This window comes from Leptinotarsa decemlineata, unplaced genomic scaffold (assembly GCF_025532065.1).
Source record: "Leptinotarsa decemlineata unplaced genomic scaffold, Ldec_3_MD MMD2_tig00026369_RagTag_RagTag, whole genome shotgun sequence".
NCBI lineage: Eukaryota > Metazoa > Arthropoda > Insecta > Coleoptera > Chrysomelidae > Leptinotarsa > Leptinotarsa decemlineata.
The window spans coordinates 4,945,838-4,970,494 of record NW_027412709.1 but is presented as its reverse complement, the minus strand read 5'-3'; the positions used below and the strand labels follow the sequence as shown (position 1 = coordinate 4,970,494).

General features: G+C 33.6%; 1 protein-coding gene across 2 annotated transcripts in view; it reads left to right on the top strand.

Moving 5' to 3' along the window:
- Window positions 1-521: 521 nt before the first annotated feature.
- The window catches only part of LOC111508579 (lipase 3), a 28,097-nt gene continuing 3,961 nt past the window's right edge, over window positions 522-24,657 (top strand). The window contains exons 1-6 of one of the 2 annotated variants that reach the window (XM_074185204.1): window positions 522-780; window positions 3,999-4,194; window positions 7,587-7,701; window positions 9,046-9,295; window positions 19,239-19,394; window positions 23,921-24,142. In XM_074185204.1, the coding sequence (XP_074041305.1) occupies window positions 628-780; window positions 3,999-4,194; window positions 7,587-7,701; window positions 9,046-9,295; window positions 19,239-19,394; window positions 23,921-24,142 (1,092 nt within the window). In that variant the 5' untranslated portion in view covers window positions 522-627. The remainder of the gene's footprint in view (window positions 781-3,998; window positions 4,195-7,586; window positions 7,702-9,045; window positions 9,296-19,238; window positions 19,395-23,920; window positions 24,143-24,657) is intronic. The other variant, XM_074185205.1, reaches the window with a different exon arrangement.

Below are 24,657 nucleotides of genomic sequence, written 5' to 3'. Positions count from 1 at the left end.
AAATGTTGTTTTACTCACTTCGAATATGACGATATTATATAGATAATGTATAAATCATTATCACGATCATCTCATTTGGGACAAAATTGTTTGGCAAATGTTTGGTCTATTTGAATAGGCCTCATGAATCAATGGAATCAATGAAGTCGCCCCGGAGCGCCAATTAATTTTTATTGTTGTTTTTTATTTTAATAAAAATGGCTCATGTGAACGAAACTATTACATGACCAATATTTTGCAGATACAATGTTCACCGGGTAGGAATAACGTTTCCCAATTACCTAGCCACGTTACCTCTTGACTAGAACATGTTTCCGTTAGAAAACAAACAAATCACAAAGATCAAAATGAAAATTTGATCATGAATTGTGCAAATAAAAGTGGGATTCGAAATTAATGACTTGTTATTGAGACATTCTTATTTTATTCAACAGCAATAAATAAATTTCAACAAGGACATTTCATCCCGTTAGGTAACTATATGCAGAACCAATTCGATATCGAACTACATTTTTGTTGCACTCCGGTTCATATTTAACCACAGTTTCTCTATCAAGGCCTCTGTATGCATTAAAAGTGAACTCGGTAATACCATACACATGAGGTAAAGAGTTCAGGTCGAAAAACATGAGGTCTATTTCGGAATTGTTGGCAAGTGTCGTGTTCGTCTTCAGTAGTGTGATCAGTCAAGAGAATAATGTTTGCCCAACCTTTAAGGATTATTACACAATCAAGAATAATTCAAGATGCTGGTACGATCTTGCAGCAGAATACAGTGCTGTGAGTACCTCTTTAATAAATGATTTCAATGTCATTATCAAGCCGATATCATTCATTTCGATATCGTGCAAATTTTTTATGAATATTTTTAATACAGAAATAAACAGAGAATGATCGTAGATATAGAAAAATTTCATGTTTATTCATAATTTTCTTCAAGAATAATGTTTATTATAAATATTCATTGATCGATAAAAGGATTTACCGCCTTAAGACACATACATTCTGCAATGTAAACAACCGGTTGATGATCCATATATCATTTTGCGAACACAGGAAAATTATGAATATATGCCCTACCAAAATTGATTCATTTGGGACTGAGGAAGATACCAGACCACAAGAATGTATTAATTAAAAAGAGAATGAGCAAAGTTGTGGAAATTGCATCTCATTCTTGAAGACTTACTTTTGACCCAATGCTTGGCTTACAAAGCAAATTTCATCAAATTCTATGATTAAATTTCGAGTCCAAAATCAGAATCTAGTAAATTTCATCATCGAGGAAAAACGTATTCTTTCTATTTCTAAAAGGTGATATTTTTTAAGTTCACTTTCTGAACACATTTTCTCTTGTTCTATGAAAAATGATGAAGTTACAATATGAATAATTTTTGTTTCATTATATTGAACCAACCTTGAAAAATTTGGAAAAATACAAAAACTTCTGTAATTATCAAACTACAGTGGAATGAAACAAATTTGAATTTTCATATTTTCATCGTTTGTTTATGAATCCATTCACCATTTCTATTGTTCTTTAAATATTTTTTGCGGTTCGACAAATTGATTTCGAAATGAATTGGTTTTCTTCCATTTCACTGAATAAAATTAATCGACTATACAGCGCTTGGTTCGAAAGCAACAACAACGATACAGAAAGCAAATTCACTTATTGAGCACTTTGCATTTATTTTCATAGTCGATTTTCATGAAAAAAAATTACCACCCACTTTCTACCGTACTATCCACCACGCCAGATATCACTTTCAAAAACAGCGAATCATTAGACAAATAATGAAATAGCTCAAAATCAAGAATACTTGTGGTAAAAATTATTTTCTTCGAACCGATAAAATAATGGAAAAACAGTGAAATCCTCTCGTTGGAAAATATGAGTACATTCAGTTACGTACTCTATTCATATATTCGAAAATTTCGTCTTCGAAAATGGCACTTTCAAACAAATATCCATGTTAAAATTCATCGTTGTTTTGGCAAATGATTTACGAATCGATGTTTGGTTTTCATATCAATGCTTTCAACTGAGGATATTTCAAGAAAGAAGGTCGGTCGGCAGCTGGGCGGTTCGACATGGGAGCTTTGTTCACTCAATCACTTGGTCAATGTGGGAGTCGATGGTTCAAGCCCCGGGATCACCTGACCTCGTTCGTGTATATCCGGGGTCAGGTAGCCAGATTTTCTCTGTTGCCTCTCTATATTTGGGTGCTTTCTATTTTGAGAGCATATTAGGCTACAGCTGATTTGTCGGTTTGTCCCAGGCAACAATTTCTTTTTTGTTCGAGGTGATGGTTACCTATTTTTTCATGGTTCTAATGCAGACCAAACCGCAGATACAAGCCATCCGGTATACTACGGGTGTTGCTGAAGGTTCTCTGGGGTTCTAGACTTTCTCTAATAGTTTTTGCTGACCTGATTATTCATTTCACGTCATGCTTCTCTGTGATTCTCCCTATCTGGTCCATGACATTTCTAACATAGAAAAGAAAAACTTTTTTCTTGACTAGCCTAGCTGGGTACCGGACCTAAAGATCTTTGAGAGAAACAAATCTTCCTCTTGGTTCATAAAAATTCGGGAAAACAAGAATAAGGTCATACAAAAATCCAGAGCCTTTTCTCCACTTCGCTACGTCTATACGGCTTCCCAAAATCCATAGAGAGAATGTGCCACTTAAACATATCGTGAATGTGATAGGTTCACCAACTTATGTACTGACCAAATACTTGACAGCCTTACTGGAGCCGTTCATAGGAAATAAAGGATCATTTATCAAATGCTCGGGACTCTTTATCGAAAAAAGTAGAGTTATAAAGTTAGGTCCTTGAGACTAGTGAGCTTCGACGTCAATTTACAATGAAACTAGAAGCGACTCTAACCTTCTTTATATGTTCTTGTGAACAGACGTGAAAAGGGGACATTAAGCCACAGAGTGGCCCAATGGCAAAAAAACTGCAGACTACGGCCAAAAAACATGAAGAATTGCTTTGACACAACATTGAAGTTGTTGTGAAACAGCTAGAGTTCAACTTTCACCTAGAAAGGGAAGAAAATGAATAAATAACTTTGGGTCAATTTTGATTCACTGATAATAGCAGACCCATCTCTTCTGATCTAATATCCAGCTTTTCTAATGACAGCATACTTATTTCTCCTCATCTTCCAACAAAAGCATTTATAACTCATGAAGATCTGGATAACGTATTGATTTAGAGTGAAATCTATGGACATTGTGGCAACTTAGGTGGATACCAATATGTCTTTGATCAATAATGGTACTATAGAAGAGTTGCCGCCTTTACTGGGACTTTCCTAGGACAAATTTTTTTGATGAATATAATTAGCAGCGATTCAAGTTCATCTTGAATCAGTACTTCAGCACAGATACTTTTCTCAGAGTGTTTTGAAGGTTCACCTGTAGACATTTCGCATCTCCATAGAGAACTTTCAGTAGTACGCATTCTTTCATTACTTGTTCTGTAGTCCTTTTGGATCTCCATAGAAAACTTTCAGTAGTAGTCATTCATTTATTTATTGTTCTGCCCAACCTATACCAGTTATCAAACTTCAGTTGGATTGGCATATTCATTTCCTGTTTTTTCTTCAAATTTTTCATGTTTTTACTCAACTGAATGAATTGTATATAACCAATATATTGTCATCTTCAGTTTAAATGAGAGCAGTTCCAAAATTCTAGTGTGACACCAGCCATTATCAACTATATCACAATGTTTTTGTACAGTGCTTCATCAGTAAAAAAGTGACTGGATAGAAAACAATGTAAGACATTTCATGGGTTTCTAATTTGAATGGATAAACATATTAGAAACTATTTTCGAAGAATTGCTTTTGAAAAATCGTGTCGAGAAAAATATTTTCATTTATGTCTATCTGAGGTATTTGCTTGAAAATAATGTCACGATTCTATATTTAACAATATAACCAAATTATTTTACAATCACATAAAAATATTTTCTAGCCAGAAATTATTCAGCGAATGGGATATCCGCTTCTAACGTATAAGGTACAGACAGCCGATGGATACATTTTGACCATGTTTCGAATCCCGAATGATCATATCAACAACCCAGATGCAAGATTCACCCCAATATACTTGCAACATGGTCTAGTAGCTACAAGTGCATCATTTCTTGGAAAAGGAAGAGATTCGTTAGGTGAGCTTTTTCAATATATTTCTTTATCAAAGATTTACATATTGCAAAAATACCTATCGAATCATATCATGAAAGTTTAGGATTGAGACACTGTCAAACTTTTCAAAAAATTTCAACCTGAATGTGCTGAAAGTTTCTACTATAACTTGGTGCCAAAGAATATAAGAGGAACTCCTATCAACAATTTCAAAAAAAGAGTGAAAACTCTCTTGACCAATGATCCTATGACTTTTCATTCAGCTAAAGATTATTGTACATTTGTGTAAGTATATATGTGAATGTGTGTGTGTGTGTACATATATGTGTAAAAATTTGTATAGTGTTTGTATTCGTGAGTATAGTAAGTATATTGTTATTTTATATTTGAGTATCGTCTTTATTGTATTTCTATGGATGACTATTTTCATCTATTTGTATATTGACGAACCTAACATGAATTGAATTGAATGTTTTCAAAGAACATGTCATCGAGAAACTGAAGAATGCTTTGAAAGCAGTCTACTTCCAAAGGAAGTATTTATCAGTTGATATTAAAAAAAAAGCTGCGTGATTTTCTACTACTATCACATTTCAACCACTGCGATACAGTGTTTGAAAACCGAAAACAATTCTATTGATAATGATGAAAAATGGCGCTGAGCTAGCACAAGTAGAAGTGTGGCGGCTTACGTGAGTTCGAACTCAACTCAGGGGTTATCAGGGAGTTATCACCATACCTACCCAGAATTCAAGGCAGTGATTGTTGAATACCATGAAAATGAATTCACGGGAAAAATTTTGAAAGCAATATGCCCTACATAGTCTACTTACCTCGTATATGCTGGTTGATTCTGCATGTGATGATATTAGAGTTATCGAACTGAAATTTCTCTATTCAGTCGCTTTGAAACATGTGCTTCTCACCATTCCTAATTGAAATTGATCATTCATTTTGGTAAGAGTTACAAAAAAATCTTCTTGGTATAAAACTGATTTTCTTAATGAATCCGATATTGAATTCTTTCTGTGAAATCAAAAAAGAAATTTTCATTTCGACAAATACTGTATTCAATTCCATGATTCATTTTAGACACTGATAACATATTTATATCATTATATTCAGTTTATCAGGGTATGAGATGTGTCATAGAAAATAATCCACTATTCACAAGAGAGTATTAAAATTATTTATGATTTTGTTAAATGGAAAATTCAAATATAACACCAAATTTGTTTCAAGATTTCGATCATATTGTCTATTAATATAATACAAAGTTAAAATCTTTTTTAGAATAGAAAATTTGATTATACTTTGAAAATCATTGATATGCCTCGACGAGAATTTTGACATAACCAAATTCCTCATTATTTTTTCGGAATACTGACTGAACGCAATTCTCCAACTGGAAGAATTTTCGAACAGTGAAGTTCGAGGTGTACTGGATTGAACCTGAAAACAATATGCAGCCACAGTTCGTCGCGTATTTCTATTTACTCCTCTTTGTGGAATCAAATGTGCCAAGTCACTTGAACACTTCCCGTGAAAATTCTATAAAAGAGAGACAAATCTCCAACCTTTCTTTGATGTTCCAGACTATCGAAGTTATAATTGATGTTCGTGTCTCCAATCAGGCAGATGAATCTTCTCTGGATGGAATATAGCAGCTTCAGGGTATGTTTAGGAGCGGATTTCCTTAAATGTGAAGATTACTCCAAAGGTCTCATCTGAGCTTTATAAAGCATCAAAATTTACTGGGGTTTGTACAATTTTCTGGTTCGGAACAGTGTTCCAAGGTATCGAAAAGACATACCCCCATTTTAGCAGAAAGCGAAATCGTCTGTGCTGACATTATTATATCCGGTTAGGAGACATTCATGTTTTTGTAGTAAAACGATGTTTGGGAAAGAATAGTGCCCTATATTGCGTATCGCTAGGTGGTCGACAAAAGCAGTACATGAATTCAGTGATTTTCTGTGATATCATTTTAAACCACGTAACATCAACGTTTTGGAGTTCCAGCATCTTCTCTCGTTGACGGGAGAAATCGCTTCGGATAAAAAAAGTAACATCTGAATCGAGAGTGGAAATCATCGCTGGAATATAGAAAATTGACGGGATTCGTTAAAGCACTGACTTTGTTTTCTGTGAATATAAGATAATGAAGAGTGTTTGTTTGCAGATGTTGGTGCACTGAGTTTATATTTGAATTGAGTCCTCTGATGTTGCAGAAATCGATTTTGAAGTTTCTGGTGGACCTGTTAGCAACTTCAGTTACCATGCTATTTTCCTGTAGACTGATGTTAGATGAACTCTGTTGACTGTCGGAGAAAGTGGTTTTTTGATAACTTCTGCAGGTGGGGGGAATCTTCGGGTGGGAGTTCGAATCAGCCCTCACCCAAAGATCCAATTGTGGAGTTATTTTGCCTCGGGAGTATTTTGACCCTAGAGGTACGATCATGCATTTTTTTATAGTTTCACCTTTGAAACTGGAAATAGATGGCACAGCAATTAAACGTTAGCCCGAAAGCAACTTCACGCTGCCCAAGCCATTGCAATGATATCTCATCAAGCGATGTCGGGTAGGACCAACATCTACCATTTACTGCATAATTTTTCATAAGAATGGAATTCAAATCAAATAGTAATCAATTTTGAAATATTATATGCTATGAAAACTGTGTAAATTTCAATCTACCAAGAGAGTAGATTTTTCATTTACGGTCTCTGAAAATCTTGTTGAAATATTCATGTTTGATAAGTCGAATCGGATCTATTTATAAGTCAGAGAGTGCTCTTTGTTGAAAGCAGATGAACAGATGAAAAAGAATCCTTCTGCTGTTCAAACAAATCCAAATGGAGCTTAGAATAACTCGAAACTATCAATAAATCGAGGAAACATCATTTCAACACCATCATGATCCAGAAAATTATCTTCAAAAATGTCCCATTTGTAGAAAACGCAGTTTTTCATCAGGTATCAAATAATCAAGTAATAAAAAAATTTGCAAAATAACCAAAAACTGCGATAAAATCAATCAATTGAAAGATATCGTTTATAAATAATAATATATATATTTAATCGCCGTTTTACATACAATTTTTCACGGAAAGATTTTCGACATTAACATGTTTATGATGAAATTGAAATTCTGTCAAAAAACACTCTTAGTGCCTTATCGTAACTGAAAATGCATCCTAAAGATAAAAACGTCAGATATATCAACAAGAGAAATACATGGAAGTAGTTTCTTTATGTACTACAAATACAAGACTATGTAAAATTACTATACACAAAATGCAAAATATTTTTTGAAATATTACGAAAATCAATTTCTCTACGATAGGCCGAACAATCTAGTATAGGAAGTTATTGGAAAATGAATAAGAAAATAATCGTTGTTGATTTTCATAGCGTTCGTATTATCAGACGCTGGGTATGATGTTTGGTTGGGAAACTATAGAGGAAATCCCTACTCTGAAGAACACGTGAACATGACGGTCTTTGATCAAGAGTACTGGAATCATGGGTGAGTCTTTTATTTCAGAACTTGTCTGAAAGTTGTGTATCCTCACACTTTTGAAAATTTTGTTTTAACACATTGGACATTTGAATGGTTTCCTGAAATAGAATACAATTTTTATTTTTATTGTCTTTCCTTTAAATTGCTTCATTTGTTGAAACGTTTATAATCTTTTGTTTTGTACATACTTTGCTTGAATTTATTGATAACTTTTCAAAATGTAAATAATAATGATGTGCTGTTGTTCTTCTTAGTGATTGATGGTGAAAGTTCTGGTCATGTTTTTCTATGTTTTTGATGTTGTTTTTGAGAAATTGGAATGCGCGTTGTTTTCTTGAAAATGGCAGGTGGAGGGATCTGATTTTCTGTTTGTGCCGTTTCGGTGATTGAGGAAGATGAGGATAGAAATGACGTATTTATGTGTTGGGATTTGATTTGTTCAAATATTAGTTTGTGCGCGCATGTGCATTTAATTTTCTCTCCATTGTGTATTGGGCTTTGTCTGGGGGAGTGGGTGTTATTGTGTAGATTGCTATTGGTGTCTCACACCAATAGGTGGTTCCACTTATGTCTCGCTTGCGTTTACGCAGTTTTTTTATTAAGCACTTTTCTTGGTTTTTCACATTTTGTCTTCAGTCGAGGACTGCCTGCCCGATACTGACAATGCCCAATAGGGTAAAACAGCTACGTACCGGTGGCTCTTGAATTGAAATCAATATGGGAATGATCAGAATGGTACTCATTTATTTATCTCTTGATATTCATGGAATTATTTTCCACCAGCTTGACTGCATTAACCTTTCTCAATTCATATCATTTCTAGAAACATGTGGATTCGTTTTTCGATGACATCCCAGGTTAGCTTCCAAAATGTCCGCCACCACAGTTGTCGGTTAATTGGTCAAACCACCAACACTGACATATATATATATATATATGTATATATATATATATATATATATATATATATATATATATATATATATATATATATATATATATATTGTAGACTTGGAAGATTCGTCGCAAGTGACTTCCCACTACAAAAAGCAGAAATTGATTTTGTTTGGTCGAGACGACCAAAACCTATTTTTTCCACTTTTTGGGTCCATTCTTGAAAAAATCTGGATATTTCAATTATTTTTCTTCCATTAGTGAGTTGAGTTATGGAAAAATGAAAAAATTGAATCTTTGAAAAATGTTTGCAAAAATATTACTCCTTTTTGTGATCACTACAAAATTATTTATAATTTATGAAAAATTGTTTTTGACAATTTGATCGTTCATAATATATTGAGTTTTATATAAAATTCAATCATGGCTGAATGCAATGAGATTTTCATATTTTAGTCTAGATGAAGTCGCTCTCCTCGACATTCCTGCTCAATATCAAACTATATTAGACAACACAGCTCCTGGAAGTAAGATCATTTTCATTGGACACTCTTTAGGAACAACAGTTTCTCTCATGTTCGCCTCAGAATATCCAGAAAGAGCCAGAAAAATTATGAAAATGATGGTTCTTTTGTGTCCAGCATACACATTAACAAATATGGTATCTCCGTACAAGATGTTGGCACCCATGGGTGATTTTGTATTGGTAAGTTTTCGTTGGTTACAAGTCCACTTATAATTACTGTTACTTCTCATTTTCGTAAGAGAAATACTCATACCATATGCCGTTGCTTCTATTGGCATAAATCACAATATATTGCTCAACATTTCTCTAGTTTTTACACTGAGAACATTGTTCTACAGTTTACTGTTCAGAAGAATTTTCAAAGGCAACAAATAACTCACAGTTCTCACGCAGAATAATTTATTCACTTCATTAACGCTACTCACTCGATTTTCACTACTCGAGTTCTTCGTATTCAATGAGCTCTCGCCAGACTCTCCCGACTGAGTATCCAATATTCAGCGGCAAAAATCGAACATGTTATAAGTAATGAGACCATTAAAAACATATCACAAAGAAGTTTTTTCAGTTAGGTCCAAAACTTCATGTTGTTTCACCAAACAATTTGAGAAATATACAGAACTTTTCAGAAAACTTTTCAAACAAAAAACCAAGGCATGTGTTCTCCGAATTCTTCGCCTGCAAATACATCGATGATAATGTGGAAAATATTCATTACTCCTAGAAATTAATCATCATTATGAAGACGGTTTACTTGATAGATGAATGTGAATTTGATTAGGAAAAGTATCATTCCTTTTATGGCTATGTGTTTTTTTCGCCATCACCACTATATGTTTTATAGTGCATGTATTTTTATATTTGTGTCTACTCGGATGTCTATACAGTGTGTCCAAGATAAGGATCCTAAGCATGGGAATCTCAGTACCTGTTGGAGATACAGCTTCAAAGCTTATTTACATGCCGTTTAGAAACTTGAAGAATTTTCATGGCCTGCTGAGATATTTGGGAAAAACGAGAATTTGACAATATCAATTTTATTTTTTTCTGACTTTATTTGAAAAGATATCAAAAAACGAATAACACTTTTTCATTGGCACTTTCAAGGTACTACACGATGGTATTTTTAGATTTTATATCCGACGTTTCGTTTTCAAGAAACCATCATCAACTTTATTTTTTTATATGACCCGAAACAAAAGTACACCCTGTATCTGATTCCATTTTTTATTACGAATTCAACGATGTATCACATGCCATTGTTTTCTTTTTAGTTTAACCTAAGCTGTATCTCCAACAGGTACTGAGATTCCCATGCTTAGGATCCTTATCTTGGACACACTGTATATATCTAAAGTAGCTTGTTGTTAATAGCAGGGGAGCCCACGATGCGAAATGGGGATTTACTCGAGCGGCATTGAGACATATTAGGTTGCAAAGCTCAGATGATAAGAAAAAAAAATGTTATATAATATATACCTTTTCATCGGTGGGGGAAGCGGCTATAGATTTTCAAATATGTAAAAAAATACTGTTGCATGGACATACTCGAGCGCGTCAGATATTGATAGCATCAATGTCCAATCTATTTTCAATAATATTGGTATGTTAATCTGATCGTTTGCATTATGTGAGTGGTGATACGTAAGGGTTGAAAGTGAATAGAAAAAAATGTAATCGAGCGCCTCAGATTTTCTAAGGGGGTGTTGAGTGCAACAAAAAAAAACTCCCATTCAATAATCTGACGATTTCGATCTGACGCAAACTCGCGGCCATTATTATAATATGCAAAAAAATTCGCCATTTTAAAATACTCAAGCGCGTCAAATTGAGATATATATGGTTCATCTTTTTGTTTTAGACGTGCTGTCTCATAATCTGACGATTATCTAGAGGGATTCGTTTAATCTGACAGAAACAATATTTTTTTTTCAATTCATTGAACTCAAATAATTGAAAAGCTGTATGTTTTTTAAGTAGAATACTTGTATTTATGAGAAAATAATTTTAGAAAAATTCTCAAAGAAATTCAATTTTGTATAATCAATTGATTAATCAATGAAGAAGAGAGAAATGAAATTTTCTATGTTTTTATCACTTTTATTTGTAACTAACGTTACTGCAGTTTCGTCCTATAAGGACCTTTTCAAACTTATATATTGTATAAGTTTGAAAATATCCGTATAGGACGAAACTGCAGTAACGTTAGTTACAAATAAAAGTGGTATAAAACATAGAAAGTTCAATTTCTCTTTTCATCATTATGATTTCCTACCACGTAGTAACGGCTACATCCATCAATTAATTGATTAATTAATCATCATCTTCATCTTCATAACGAACGAGTCTCTGTGATCAGCTGTAATGGCGTCATGGCAACAGAATTCAGAGTGGGGATGGAGTGAGAGAGTAATAGATAGAGAAGAAGTTATTAGAGAATAGAGGAATAGAAACTCTGAGAGGGAAATATAGGTATCAAACAGCTGCACGCATTAAATGACGAATTTTTGTTATTTCGGCTTGCGGAAATTGTCAGATTATATATTTTTCGTCATCCTTGAATTATTTTTTTCAAAATAATCTGATCCTTTATCCCTCACAGGCGGCCTTATATATGGGGCTCATATTTGGTGGAGGTACTTAACCGGGTACAAGGTATCCCCCTGTATATTAATCTGCCGCGCTTTAGTGAATCCCGAATCCCCTATTATAAGCATCTCATGCTGCTCATTGCTTACCTTTTGTGCCTCAATGTATTTGCAACTCCTCACTCTTCATAACATTGTTGTATGATTTGTGTGAATAAATCACAAATAATAATTTTGAAATATATCCTTTATTCATTCATTCACAATTAGTTTTTGATATGACCTAAAATAGTAGTAGGAGTTCCTCCTACGCTTTTAGTGACAAAACTTGGGCATTCTGTCAGGTTGTGAATATCACTGAGTATTTCATTATAGATTTCGCACATCAGTTGATTTGTATCATTGAAATGATAATCATCGGTAATATCATGGTCATCGCATATGACCAAGACGTCAGAAACGCTACACATACTGATTAGGAAAGAGTATTGAAACAGGTGAACTCCTAATCACCACCTTGGATATTTCTGAATAACAAATTACTAAATTACTGTGAAACTTCACGACTAAATGTCAGGCAGTATAAGAGAAAAATCAGTAGAACGTTCAACGAGGAATAAATAAACTACTTTTTGAAAAAAAAAACATTATGAAACATGATGATACTACATGTTTCGCCTGCATATCACTTAAGAGTTCAAGCCCATTTCATATATATCCGAATATCATACGAAATAGGTACTCACCTGAAATTTTCAATGGATTTTTGCTTTGAGGGACACTGTATTTTCAGTTTTCCATTGCAAGAAATATAGATTCAACCATAAGCCAAATTGCGTCATGAGTTTGAATGAGTGTGTACTGCGTACATTCTCCTGAATATAAAATAAATAATCTCAAGATTGACAAAATCTATTACAAAATCAGTTATTTTGCTCTCTAGTAATTCTATATACAGTGCATTACATTCAAAATGAACCACCCTGAATTACTTTTGGTACAATGATTCTCAGGAAAAATAATGAAATACTTCAAAAATAGTATACAAGGAGACACATTTTGACATATTCACATTGGATGTTACTTCCCCTATCGCATCTCCAGAGTAGTCACCAATGTTTTCAATAGATCACCCTATATTGTTTCGCATGCTCCAGATGGCCAGATTTCAACAAACTATAAAACATATGGTCTGGAGGTTATGGTTCGGGAGCTACAAATTATTTCAGTTGAAAACGGCCACTCTCAATAACTTTCGAATCAATGATTTGCAGGAAAAATGAAAAAAAACAGGTCAACAATTAATTATACAGAAGGCTACATTTTGAAATATTTCTTCTAGAAACAAATATGTAAGCAATCAATCAGAAAAAAGATTTTTTATTAATTCGTGAATCAAAATCTGACGACTGGACAATGACAAGAAAAAAATTTCTGATGTAAGTTCAGAAACGTTTCCACCAACTTTTATACAATGGTACAAACGAGCTTCCATTGCCACCCTCACATGGTTTTGAATCCCGGGAGTTATTTCTCTGCAATGCCTCATGATATTCTCTCTCAATCTTCTAATGTTGTTGACTGTATCTCATACACTTCAGACTTCGAATGAACTCATAGAAAGAAATTTACAGGAGTGAGATCCGGAGACCTTGGTGGCCATCTGTAGGACCCCTACTACCAATCCAGCGACCAGAAAAATTATCACCCAAAAATTGTCGCACTGGAGCTGTATAATGAGGAGGTGCATCATTCTGCTGAAAAACTATTTCGTTTCCGAATAAATTCATATCCTTCTCAATTGCCCTATTAATGCACATCATTTAACGATTCTCCAACATATCCAAATATATATCACTAGTCGAATTATCATGGAAAAAAAAGGTCCTATGATGTGGTTACCTTAAATGTCTGTACAAACATTAAATTTTTGAGGTCGTTGGGTATGAACTTGACGGTATAAATGAGAATTCGCATCACTCCAATATCGACAATTCTACCGATTCACCTCTCCATTTGAACTGAACGTACATTCATCCGAAAAACAAACTTTATACAAGAAATTCTAACGCAAGTTGATCCGTTCAGTGAGACTTTCACAAAATTCGATACGTCTATCAAAATCATCTTCGTTCAATTCATGAGCTAGTCTAATCTTATGATTTGTACTTAAGAATAATCCTGAAAATATTTGTACGACTGATTCCTGATTCTCCAGATGACTTAGTAAAAGATTGCGAATTTTCCATTAGTCCAACTTGTCCTAAAACTGCAGTACAAATAACTCCATCGTTGACAACTCCTGAACGGTTATGCTTCTTATTGTTAACAGATTCAGTTTCCACAAATTTGTTCGATGATTCCGAAACGTATTCGTGTCGTACATTCCTTCCTCGACGACTATCATTGAACATACGGGCAGTAGCTCTGGCACTATTTCCATACTGGTCATACAAACTCATTATTTCAATCCGTTCTCGAATCGTATAAACCATTGCTTCTCAAGAATTCACAAAAACAGACACACCAATTGTAACTTCACCTAGTAGGTAATCGTTATTGTAGAATGAGACGAATACAAAATGAAGAGAATATCGATTTCAAACTTAACTAGGTAAAATAAGACTGTTTTGAAGTATACTTCTCAAAAACACCTATGAAACCAAGGTAACAGATTGTACAGAAGTACATTCAGGGTGGCTCGATTTCAACTCAGCTAATTTTTAGCTTCCAAACTATGAGCTTTTAAGACCATAATGTATTCTACTTCGTTCATCACGGAACAGAACAATTGATCCTAGTAAAAAAAATGGTGACATGCTCTGGGGGTGCGATAAGGAAAGTTTGATCAAATGTAATTATGTCAAAATGTGTCCCTCTGTGTACTATTGTTGAGGTGTTTTTTAATTTTTCCTGAAAATCATTGTTCCAAAACTTTTTCAGGGTGGCTCGTTTTCAACTCAAATAATTTGTAGTCCCGAACCATATGTTTTATACTTATTGAAATCTGATCATCATGGAACATCTGATAATGTGGAACAATATTGGGTGATCCAATAAAAAAATGCTGACATGCTTTGGGGGTGCGAGACGGGAAGTTACATCAAATGTGAATATTTAAAAATGTGTCCCCCTGTATACTATGGTAAACGTGTTTTTTTCATTTTTCCTGCAAATCATTGTACCAAAAGTTATTCAAGGTGATCGTGTTGAGAGGAATGCACTGTATAATGTTGTTATCACCTAGCTGTGATTCACAATCAGATCCGTTACTCAAACAAACATTTAAATCAATGTGCCAATATTGAAAGTAGAATAACCTTAGAAGTTCGACATTCTCTTAATTCATTCAATAACATAAATCACAAATGGTATATTATCTATGTATTAATTTTCAGTATCCTGAGTAAGGCATTCAGGCAGATATTTATAACATGGAATTGAACATAACTCCCGAAGCAATTTGAAATTAGAATCATATCTGCTCACTTAGAATTAATTTAATTATCTCACATTATTGGGAGATATTAAAAATAACAATTTTGAAATATTATGCATTCCGATTTGTGTCAGGTAAAAATCATTGAGTTTGATATGATTTTCAATACATATAGAATTTTTTTGAAATCGAGACTTTCTTTGTTTCTAGTTCATTGGGTTGCGTTTAGATTCAACTTGTGAAGTGCGTCATAGCAGTTAGATGTGATATGGCCTAGTTTCTTATATTTGAAGAAGTTTAGCTGATCTTCTGTTACAGATATTATTATAGTTGTTGAGAAGAAAATAGAGAATAACCGAGATACAATGAATCACCGTCAATAACTTTCGAATAATATTGATTCAGAGAGTGAACTATATGATTTTTTCAGAAGGAGTTTACGTTATTCTTTTAGTAGATATCCTGAATGGAAAAATTGAATTTTTCAGTTAAACATTGAAGAAAGAGAATCATTATCTGTGTGAGTTCGTATTTTGTATTGAATTGTTTTGTAACTGTATTAAATAAAAGCAATAGTTCGCTCTTGAACATAACTCCGGTGATGGATGTTAGGTTAGGTTATCTGGAGTGTTTGAATATTATTTTACGGTTCACTAGTTTTCATCATGAGTAAACTGTAAAAGTACTCACTAGCACTAGCATCAATATAACTCAAAAATGGTATGCCTGAATCATTCAAATATATAAAAATTCTCAGAAATAATTTTCATGCCCAGGTAACTATTTAATTTCTCAGTATTGTCTCCAGGTGAGAAAATGGTTAGTGATTCACTTCAACTTCAAAGTTGATTTTCTCAATTGTAATGGATCACAAGATACCAGCTGCAAGTCTAGCGCGTCCATAGAGTATACGTTTGATTTTCAGGTTATTTGCTCACATTCTGTGCAATTAAAAAAGAATTATTGATAATGAATTGAGAGCAATCTTCATTATTCATGATATTCGTCGATATTTCAGGTGTTAATTCTTTCACATTCTGTACATTTTGAAATAAAGTTTACCTTATCACTTCATCAATACACAACATGTTACGGTACCCATTTGATCCACAAGGTATTATAATTCATAAACACCGAAATAACATTTTCCAAGCACCCGTAGATCCCTCTCTCCTTTTTGTTTGTAAACTGGTGGGCCGTGAGGTTACAGAGTTGAACAATTGTTGTTTACTATCGTTAAATTAATAGACAGTACCTTTCCAATTGTTATTGAAGTTATTTCAATGTAGATGGAGTGCAATGTACTACCCTTCTTCAAACTTCAAAGAATTCCTTTCAAATTTTTTTTAAGTATATTCCAGTACCCAATTGGCGGAATCTTGTACATTTTGATTTCTTTTGTAGAACCGATCCCTATACAATATATTTTCATACTTGCAACACACCAAGTAGTCAAGATCAACTACCGTATCCCTGAAAAAATGTTATTTCATTTCATATATTTTAAATATCTCAGGTTTCAGGGTGTATTAAAGTGCGACAGATTAATATACAGGGGAATATCTTGTACTCGGTTAAGTACCTCCACCAAATATGAGCCTCATATAAAAGGCCGCCCGTGAAGGATAAAGGATCAGATTAGTAAAAAAAAATTATCATCAGAAATTCTCGAACGCATCAGATTAAAGTAGGGTGAGTTAATTACATGCTAAAAAGTGTATGTTCCAGTAATCTGACAATTTGAGAATGACGTGAAGGAAGGGTAGGGCAGAAAAGTTGTAAAAAATAACGTCATTTCGACATTCTCGAGCGTGCAATTTTTTTTATTTTGAAGGAAGTAATCCAAGGTTAACGAAAAATATATAATCTGACGATTTCCGTAACCCGAAATAACAAAAATTCGTCGATACAGTTTAGTGCGTGCAGCTGTGCGACACTTATATTTCCCTCTCCGAGTTTCTATTTCTTTTTCACTTTTTCTCTATCTATTACTCTCTCATTCCGTTCAAAAATTAAAAAAAACTGTAATTTTTTTTTTGTCAGATTAGGCGAATCCCTCTAGATAATCGTCAGAATATGAGACAGCACGTCCAGAACATAAACATGAACCATATATATCCTAATCTGACGCGCTTGAGTATTTCAGAATGGCGAATTTTTTTTGCACATTATAATGATGGCCGCGAGTTTGCGTCAGGAAATCCGCGGTCGATTGATTTTTTTTTCTTTTCTCTTTAAACTCTTACGTACAACCCCCCGCATCATGCAAACATACGAACATTAAATGCTATCATCAATATCTGACGCGCTCGAGTATGTCTATGCAACAGTATTTTTTTACATATTTACAAATGTATAGCCGCTTGCCCCACCGATGAAAATGTCTATATTATATAACATTTTTTTCTTCTTATCATCTAAGCTTTGCAACGTAATATGTCTCTATGACCTTCGAGTAAATCCCCATTTTGCATCGTGGGCTCCCCTTCTACTGAGAGGAAATTCCCCATAGTAATAATTCCTGATTTTCCCAATCACTCAGTAGATTGTTCCAGTTTGGAAAATTCATTTAAATAATTCAATATTCTGAAATAGTTCTTTTCGATTGCCCATTGGTTCATGACACCTGTCGATGACGTATAGTTATGCGCTGGGGTTGCTATGTGAAGGTTCGAAGAAGACCCGCCTGGAAAATTTATTCATCAATATCTCTTCGAGGATTGATTCACTAAATGAATACAGTGCCTAGGTTTGCTTCCTTGGGTATAGCATTTGATGTTAAATTTCACTCTCTTTGGAGGATAATAGAACTGCACGACCTGTTACCATCTCATAATTTTATTCACTTGGTAATCATCATACTATAGGTGGGTAATTTTCTGGAAAAATTGAAGACATTGCCCAAAAGACTGTGAAATAATTTTTCGATTGGAATTTTTGGAAAACCCTTCCGCTCGAAGAGTTTTATGGGGAGCTGCATTTTTTTACATTTGGGAACATCGATTAGCCGAATCTGAATGAGAGCTGTTACCTCAATAGTGGAAAATTATAGAAGAAAAACTTAGTTTTTTTTCTATCCTGAATTCAGCAGTTCAGGGGCTTCAAACTCCATTTTGGAGTTTGAAGCCAGGAGATGTCAGTAAATGAATCGTCGATTTTATTTTTAAATATTTCTTTTCTCACCACTCACGGTACCGATCTGTCATTATGCCATTATATACAGATGATATATTGTACAAGGAGTTGAAATTAGTTTCATATTGATGATTTATTTTATTTTTGACATACTTGATACAGGCCTTTCGCTATGGATCCAAAGCCAGCAGAACCGATGTTAATTTCTGCTACATTTGATCGTGACTTAATTATATTTCAATTCTAAATAGAAATTGTATGTCCATAGATATTATTTATTTATCTAAATTCATAGTGAAGTATTTATAATAAATCTGATCATTACGTATTTTTTTTTATTTATGATTAATCAGTTCATTATGCCATTTTTTTTGTGACAGATGTGCTTAAGTTCATTTGGTAATTTAGGAACAGGGTTCAGACAAGCATTCGGGTCAGCCGGAGCCGAATTCTTGGGTTGTCACAGTGACAACACAACACCGTAACGTGAACGAGCGTAACAGACAAGAAGAAGGAAGATTAATTTACAACTAAACAAAAGTTGGTATTCACTACAAATCCATAGTCACAATGATTCACTTCAAAAAGTGAATAACTAATGACTAAAATCTTGTTTATGAATTGAACGATACTTTTATTATGAAATATTTCAGAATCAGTGGATGATTGTGTCTATTGTTGAAGTTTGGTTCATGTTTGATTTCTCTTCAACAATAGAGATTTTCAATTCCTTGGTTCCTCTGTGAAATACACAGTTCTTCTGTCATCTATACCGGATAATTGAATTTTTTCGGAAAGCACATTATATTTTTATGATTCTCGTAATGTCATTTCTTACAACGCTTCTTTCATTCAATGGTTTTGAATGATATAATGATGTATTAATGCAGTAGAGGATTTAGTTTTCAATTCATCTCATATCAGTTCAAGAATTTTTAATTCAGTTTGTCGATTTTTACAGGATACTGTCAGAAGACTGAAATTGGACAGAATAGTATCACATGCTAGAGAGCTCAGAAGATTTGTTATTCCAGTTTGCATGGAATCTCCAGAGTTGATGAGGAACTGTATGCAGATGTATAATCTATTTTATGGACCTAACACTGATTTGGGACCGGTAAGATAGATAAGAATACAGGAAAAACCATACCTTTCTAATTTTTATCATCTTATATTGAATCCACAGTTATTACTCGTGCTCTGAATATTCATATCGGAGATAAACAAATATTTATATTCCCAACCTTTTTCAGATAATTCTGCATTTCAGTATTTTACTATTATGGGTGTAGCAAATCACGACAATATTCAGTATATGTATACCACTACCCAATCAGACAATTTCAATTGTGTGTCATACTATCTGGTCAGTCTAGCCTGAAATATAATATCGCAGCCCCTTACTCTACTTTACTTTTTCCAATTAGATAAAAAAGCTTCTTAAGAACATATCTCCATATAATTATTTCATTCTAATGGTATTATCGATTTGAAGGAGTTTGGAGAGTTTTTACTATTACCGTTCAATGTCAATGAAAGTACAAAATCTTCTAATTCATCAACTGGGTCCATAAAAATGAAATAAATCTATCTATCTGAAGTGGATGTCAATAAAACCGAAAGAAGATCAATTTTTTGAAACATGAAACCGCTGTTTCTCATTTTGATGAGCGTGAAATTTTTAATGAAATACCAGTTTCCTATTCACTTATCTGCTGAGTTATTTCTCGCATTCTTCATATTTGTGGCATGTTTCTCAAATTCCTAGAAACGAATTACATTTATTTTTTTCTATTCTATGTTTATTCCTTTCCATTTGTTTTTTTTTTGAGTAATAGTTTTTCTCTTTTCTGCTTTTCTTATTTTTTCTATCATGGCTTTCGTTGATCATTCATTCTCTTACAATTCATACTTAACATGGGATAAAAAGTTCCAGCGTTTCTCTTGTTTGACATTGGTTTATTCATTAACGTAATCTCTATCAAGAGCCACACAATCATTCCAGCGCCGCTATAGCATTTCAATACCACTTTTGTACAACAATTTATCTTCTGCCCCAAATAGGCCTCACTTTCAGCAATAACCTTTTCATTCCAGCAACATTCCTCCCCAGTGAGCACGAACAGCCACTAGTCCCTTGAAGCCAAATCTAGCAAATATGGTGGATTTGGGAACAGTTCAATCCATGTAGCTTTGCCATAGTTTTGATCGACTTGTCACACGGTGCTTAGTCTTGATGGAACACAAATTTTGTCTTTGCCATATGCAGTCGTTTCTTTGCAATTTCGGCCTTCAAACGCTCCAATAACATTAGATAAGTATTTTCCTTCTCAAGATAGTCGATGAATATTACACCAAGCATATCTCAAAATACCGAGGCCATAACCTTTCCAGCCGATTGTTGTGCTTTCGGGCACTTTGAGGGGGGTTCACCAGTTGCTCTCCACTCAGATGACGATCATTTTGATTCCGAAATGAAATTATGGGTCCATGTTTTATTCATTGTCACACAACGACGCAACAGTGAGCTCGCGCGGCATCCACTTTGACCAAAGCTTTCTCATCATAATCAAATGCTCATGCAATATAAAGCCATCTTCACTTCATAATGTCAGCTAACCTACGCAACTTCACTTCTTGATCATTCAAAACGATTTTGTGATTTTTTTATATTTTGGTGTTACTGTATCGTTTGGACGTCCACTGCATCATCGGTGTTGTTTCTACGACCACGTTTGAAATCAGCTAACCAACGTTCAATTGTTATTTTTGATGGAGCGGAGTCCTAATAACACTTTTCAAGCTATTTCTTCGCTTGAACGGCATTTTTTCCCTTCAACAAGTAGTGTAAAATCAAAACACAAAATTTTTCTAGATCCATTGTTTTGAAAATAACAAAAGTAGGGTATTAGCACAATAACTCACAAACTTATGAGTAGAATGTCAGGAAATTCCAACAGCTTCCTTTTGAAGGTTAGTACACACTAACTGGAAAAACGGTAAATGCAAAAAGACTAGCGTCTTCTATGTGTTACGCTCGAGAATTTTCAGCTCAGGTAGTATGTCTGTTTTATTTATGGTTTGCTTTCATTCTACGAGGCCCTTTATCTTGTTTAGATTGTTTGACAGTTTTCATATCGATTTTTCTTTGACGTAGCCTGTTTTTAGCATTTTTCCATTTTGCCTTTTTCTGTGTACTCGCTTCGTGTTACTCTTCTGCATTCGTCTCGTCACACCAGGATTTGTTTTTTGAAGTTTTTGTATTGTCACCTTTTTGCATTAATTTTTTTTCCGTTTCAATAATCGTTTCAATATAAAATTATTACACAAGTTTGAATTTTCAATGATGTGTCGTACTATCTGGTCGGCATAGTATTTTACTGTTATCTATCTTTTGTGATCAGATGGTATTATTTTGTAGTTGTTTGAATCAACTTTGTACGATAAGTTATATTCCGCCGTTATCAATATTTCAGACGAAAACCAATACACATTCATTAAAAATAGATTTTTCAAAAGGAACTTATTCGAATATTCGAAATATATTCAGCAAAATTCAAGTAGGTGCTATCAACACGGACTTCAGTGAATCTTTCGACAAAATCGATCATGGTTTACCTACTAGTGTTCAAGCTTGGATCTACTGGATCACTGCTGAATTAATTCCGATCTTACGTGAGTAACCCTCATCAGGCGATTTTTATTTGAAATTGTTTTTCAAACTCAATTCGCATACCATCGGGGATCACATTTGGCTTCATTTTCTTAAATGATGAATTAGAATGTCTCGAGTTTTTCAATTTTCTCATGTACGCAGACGATCTGAAAATATTTCATGCAGTCTCTAATTGGAATGATTCTATGCTAATACAAGAATTCCTTGAAAGGTTCAAGAAATACTCTGAAATTAATGCCCTTTACCTAAACCTTCATTAATGCTATCATATATCATTTCATATCAATAATTCATCACATTTTGACTATAAATCAGGAAAACATTATCTTCGAATGTGTAATGAAGTGAAGGACTTGGGGAACAATATTTGATTCTATACTGATTTGCGATAAGAAAATATCGTATATTTCATTTATGAACAAGTTATCCTTCCAGTTATCCAAAAAACAATACGAACGCTCTTCATGACATACGTAAATATCTCGATGAGCTATGAGAAATCATCCAAAATAAGTTCGTAGATTACGTCAACAAAAAATACTGTCGAGACTCACCAAATAATCATGTGTCGAGAATTGAACCGAATCAGTCTTGATGAAAAACTGACTGACATCAAATACACTTCTAAAATTTTGAATAGTTTGACCGATACCATTCCAATCTAATTCAATATAATATTCCAGAATATCCTACACTCTAATATGTCTTCAACAAACACAAATTACTTCACTGCATCGTTGTCTGAAGAGTTATAACTGTCTTTCGAATATTAAAGACAATGATATTTTCTCTGATTCATTGACCATCTTTGTGTTCAAACTAAAGGAACATATTTTTCCCTACTTAATTTGGATGCGTGATTTGTGCCGTACTTTCAACATTACTTGCAATTGAGGAGAAGTTTTGATCTTCCTCTTAAAGCTGATTACTTGGTGATCGAAACACGTGTCGAGGTGTTGATTACTAGCATTATTCATTACTTGCAATATTTATTTCTATTCCTTAAAATAGCATTTGAGAATAATTTGTGAATTCTGTCTTTGGGTTCGTCTCGTTCGTATTCAGATAAAACTAAACTAAATGAATGAATAAAGATATTTTCTAGTAGACGGATCATTCGAAAATTATTTTTTCATTTGTATTCAAGACTATAATTTATCGAAGTCAATTTGCATAATTCGATAATTTGCTTGATCATATCATCGCCTGAAATTCTACAGAACATCTCAATTCGTTTCGAATAAAACCTCTATGAAAGTATGGAGGCTAGCAAATACTATTTTGAACCCTATTCAGCGTAGAATGTTTGTAAACTTTTGATATTTTTTTCCATTCGCAGTAGTGAAAATCATGGAACTTTGCTAAGATAAAATTATCTTCTTTTAAAAAATGCCATTCTGAGAATTTCGCTTACGTGCTACTGAAAAGTAAATTTCTTTAAGTCGAATTATTATCGACACATTACGACATTTCTTGATATTCACTGCATCAAGTTATGAGAAAAAGGTGGTGTATTGAAAATAAAAATTGAAGATTTTCCAAAAAAGTTATCACCAGACGCCTCTTATTATTTGAGAATGTAAAGTTAAATTTTTCTTTCGAAATTGCAACGGAAAAATGTTGGTATGATAGTATAGTTTTATTTGACCCACCCTGTATGATCTGTATTGGCAAATCAATACTGATTATTTCCAAAATATGGCTTTATTTATTATAAGGCAGGTTAGACTGTAACACTATCATTATTCAAACTGGAAACATTTTCATCACCACTCAATAAGTTCATAGCACTTATATAGTGTAATTTCACAAGAGTTTATTGGACAGAAAAATCAGTAAATTGCAATAACAGTTGATTGTATTAAGAAATATATCTGTACTCTTTTTAACTTTCGATAATTTAAATCTTTCGTTTATACATATTCATATCATTTCCAATTCACATGCGTTGCTGTTGTCGCTCTCAGGAATCAATTCCAGTTTACTTCAATCAAGCGCCTGGGGGAACCTCCATTAAGATTCTGAATCACGCCGCCGACTTCATCAAAGGAAACTTCCGAAAGTATAACTACAATGAACTGAATTATAAAGTTTATGGAACTCCGTATTCTCCAAAATACGACATCAGTAAGGTACATGTTCCTGTATATCTGGTTTATAGTGCACAGGATTGGGCAACTACTGAAGCAGTGAGTGTCAAGACAATATATAATAGATCAGGAGGACGTTCTTTCAGTTTGTGTCTGAAAGTTACTTCTTCGTATGATCTACACTTCTATGTATAGAGTTACTTATTTTCAAATTGATTACCTCCTTCCTTTCTTTGGAAGATTCCCTCATTTTTTTGTATCAAGATGGAGTAGTAGAAAGCGAAAAACTTTCTTTCCCAAAAATCAATCACTCCTAAAAATATAACCCCTTCAATTCAGATGGAAAATATTTCGAGAATATTCGTTTTCATTCTGAGGTATGAAAAGTGCAAAGAAACATAAACCATGACTATATCAGACAGTCACAAGTATGGAGAAAAGAGTGTAGAATTTTTTTTGATATCAAAAAACATTCATGTAACATTTTCTTTCTCGTCTTATTTCCAATAATCGAAATATCATTATTAACCTATATATTTCGAAATTCTGGTTTTTAACATTGAAGAATTTGGAATATTCAAGATTATTTGCTGTATAGCAATGAAAGAAAAGGA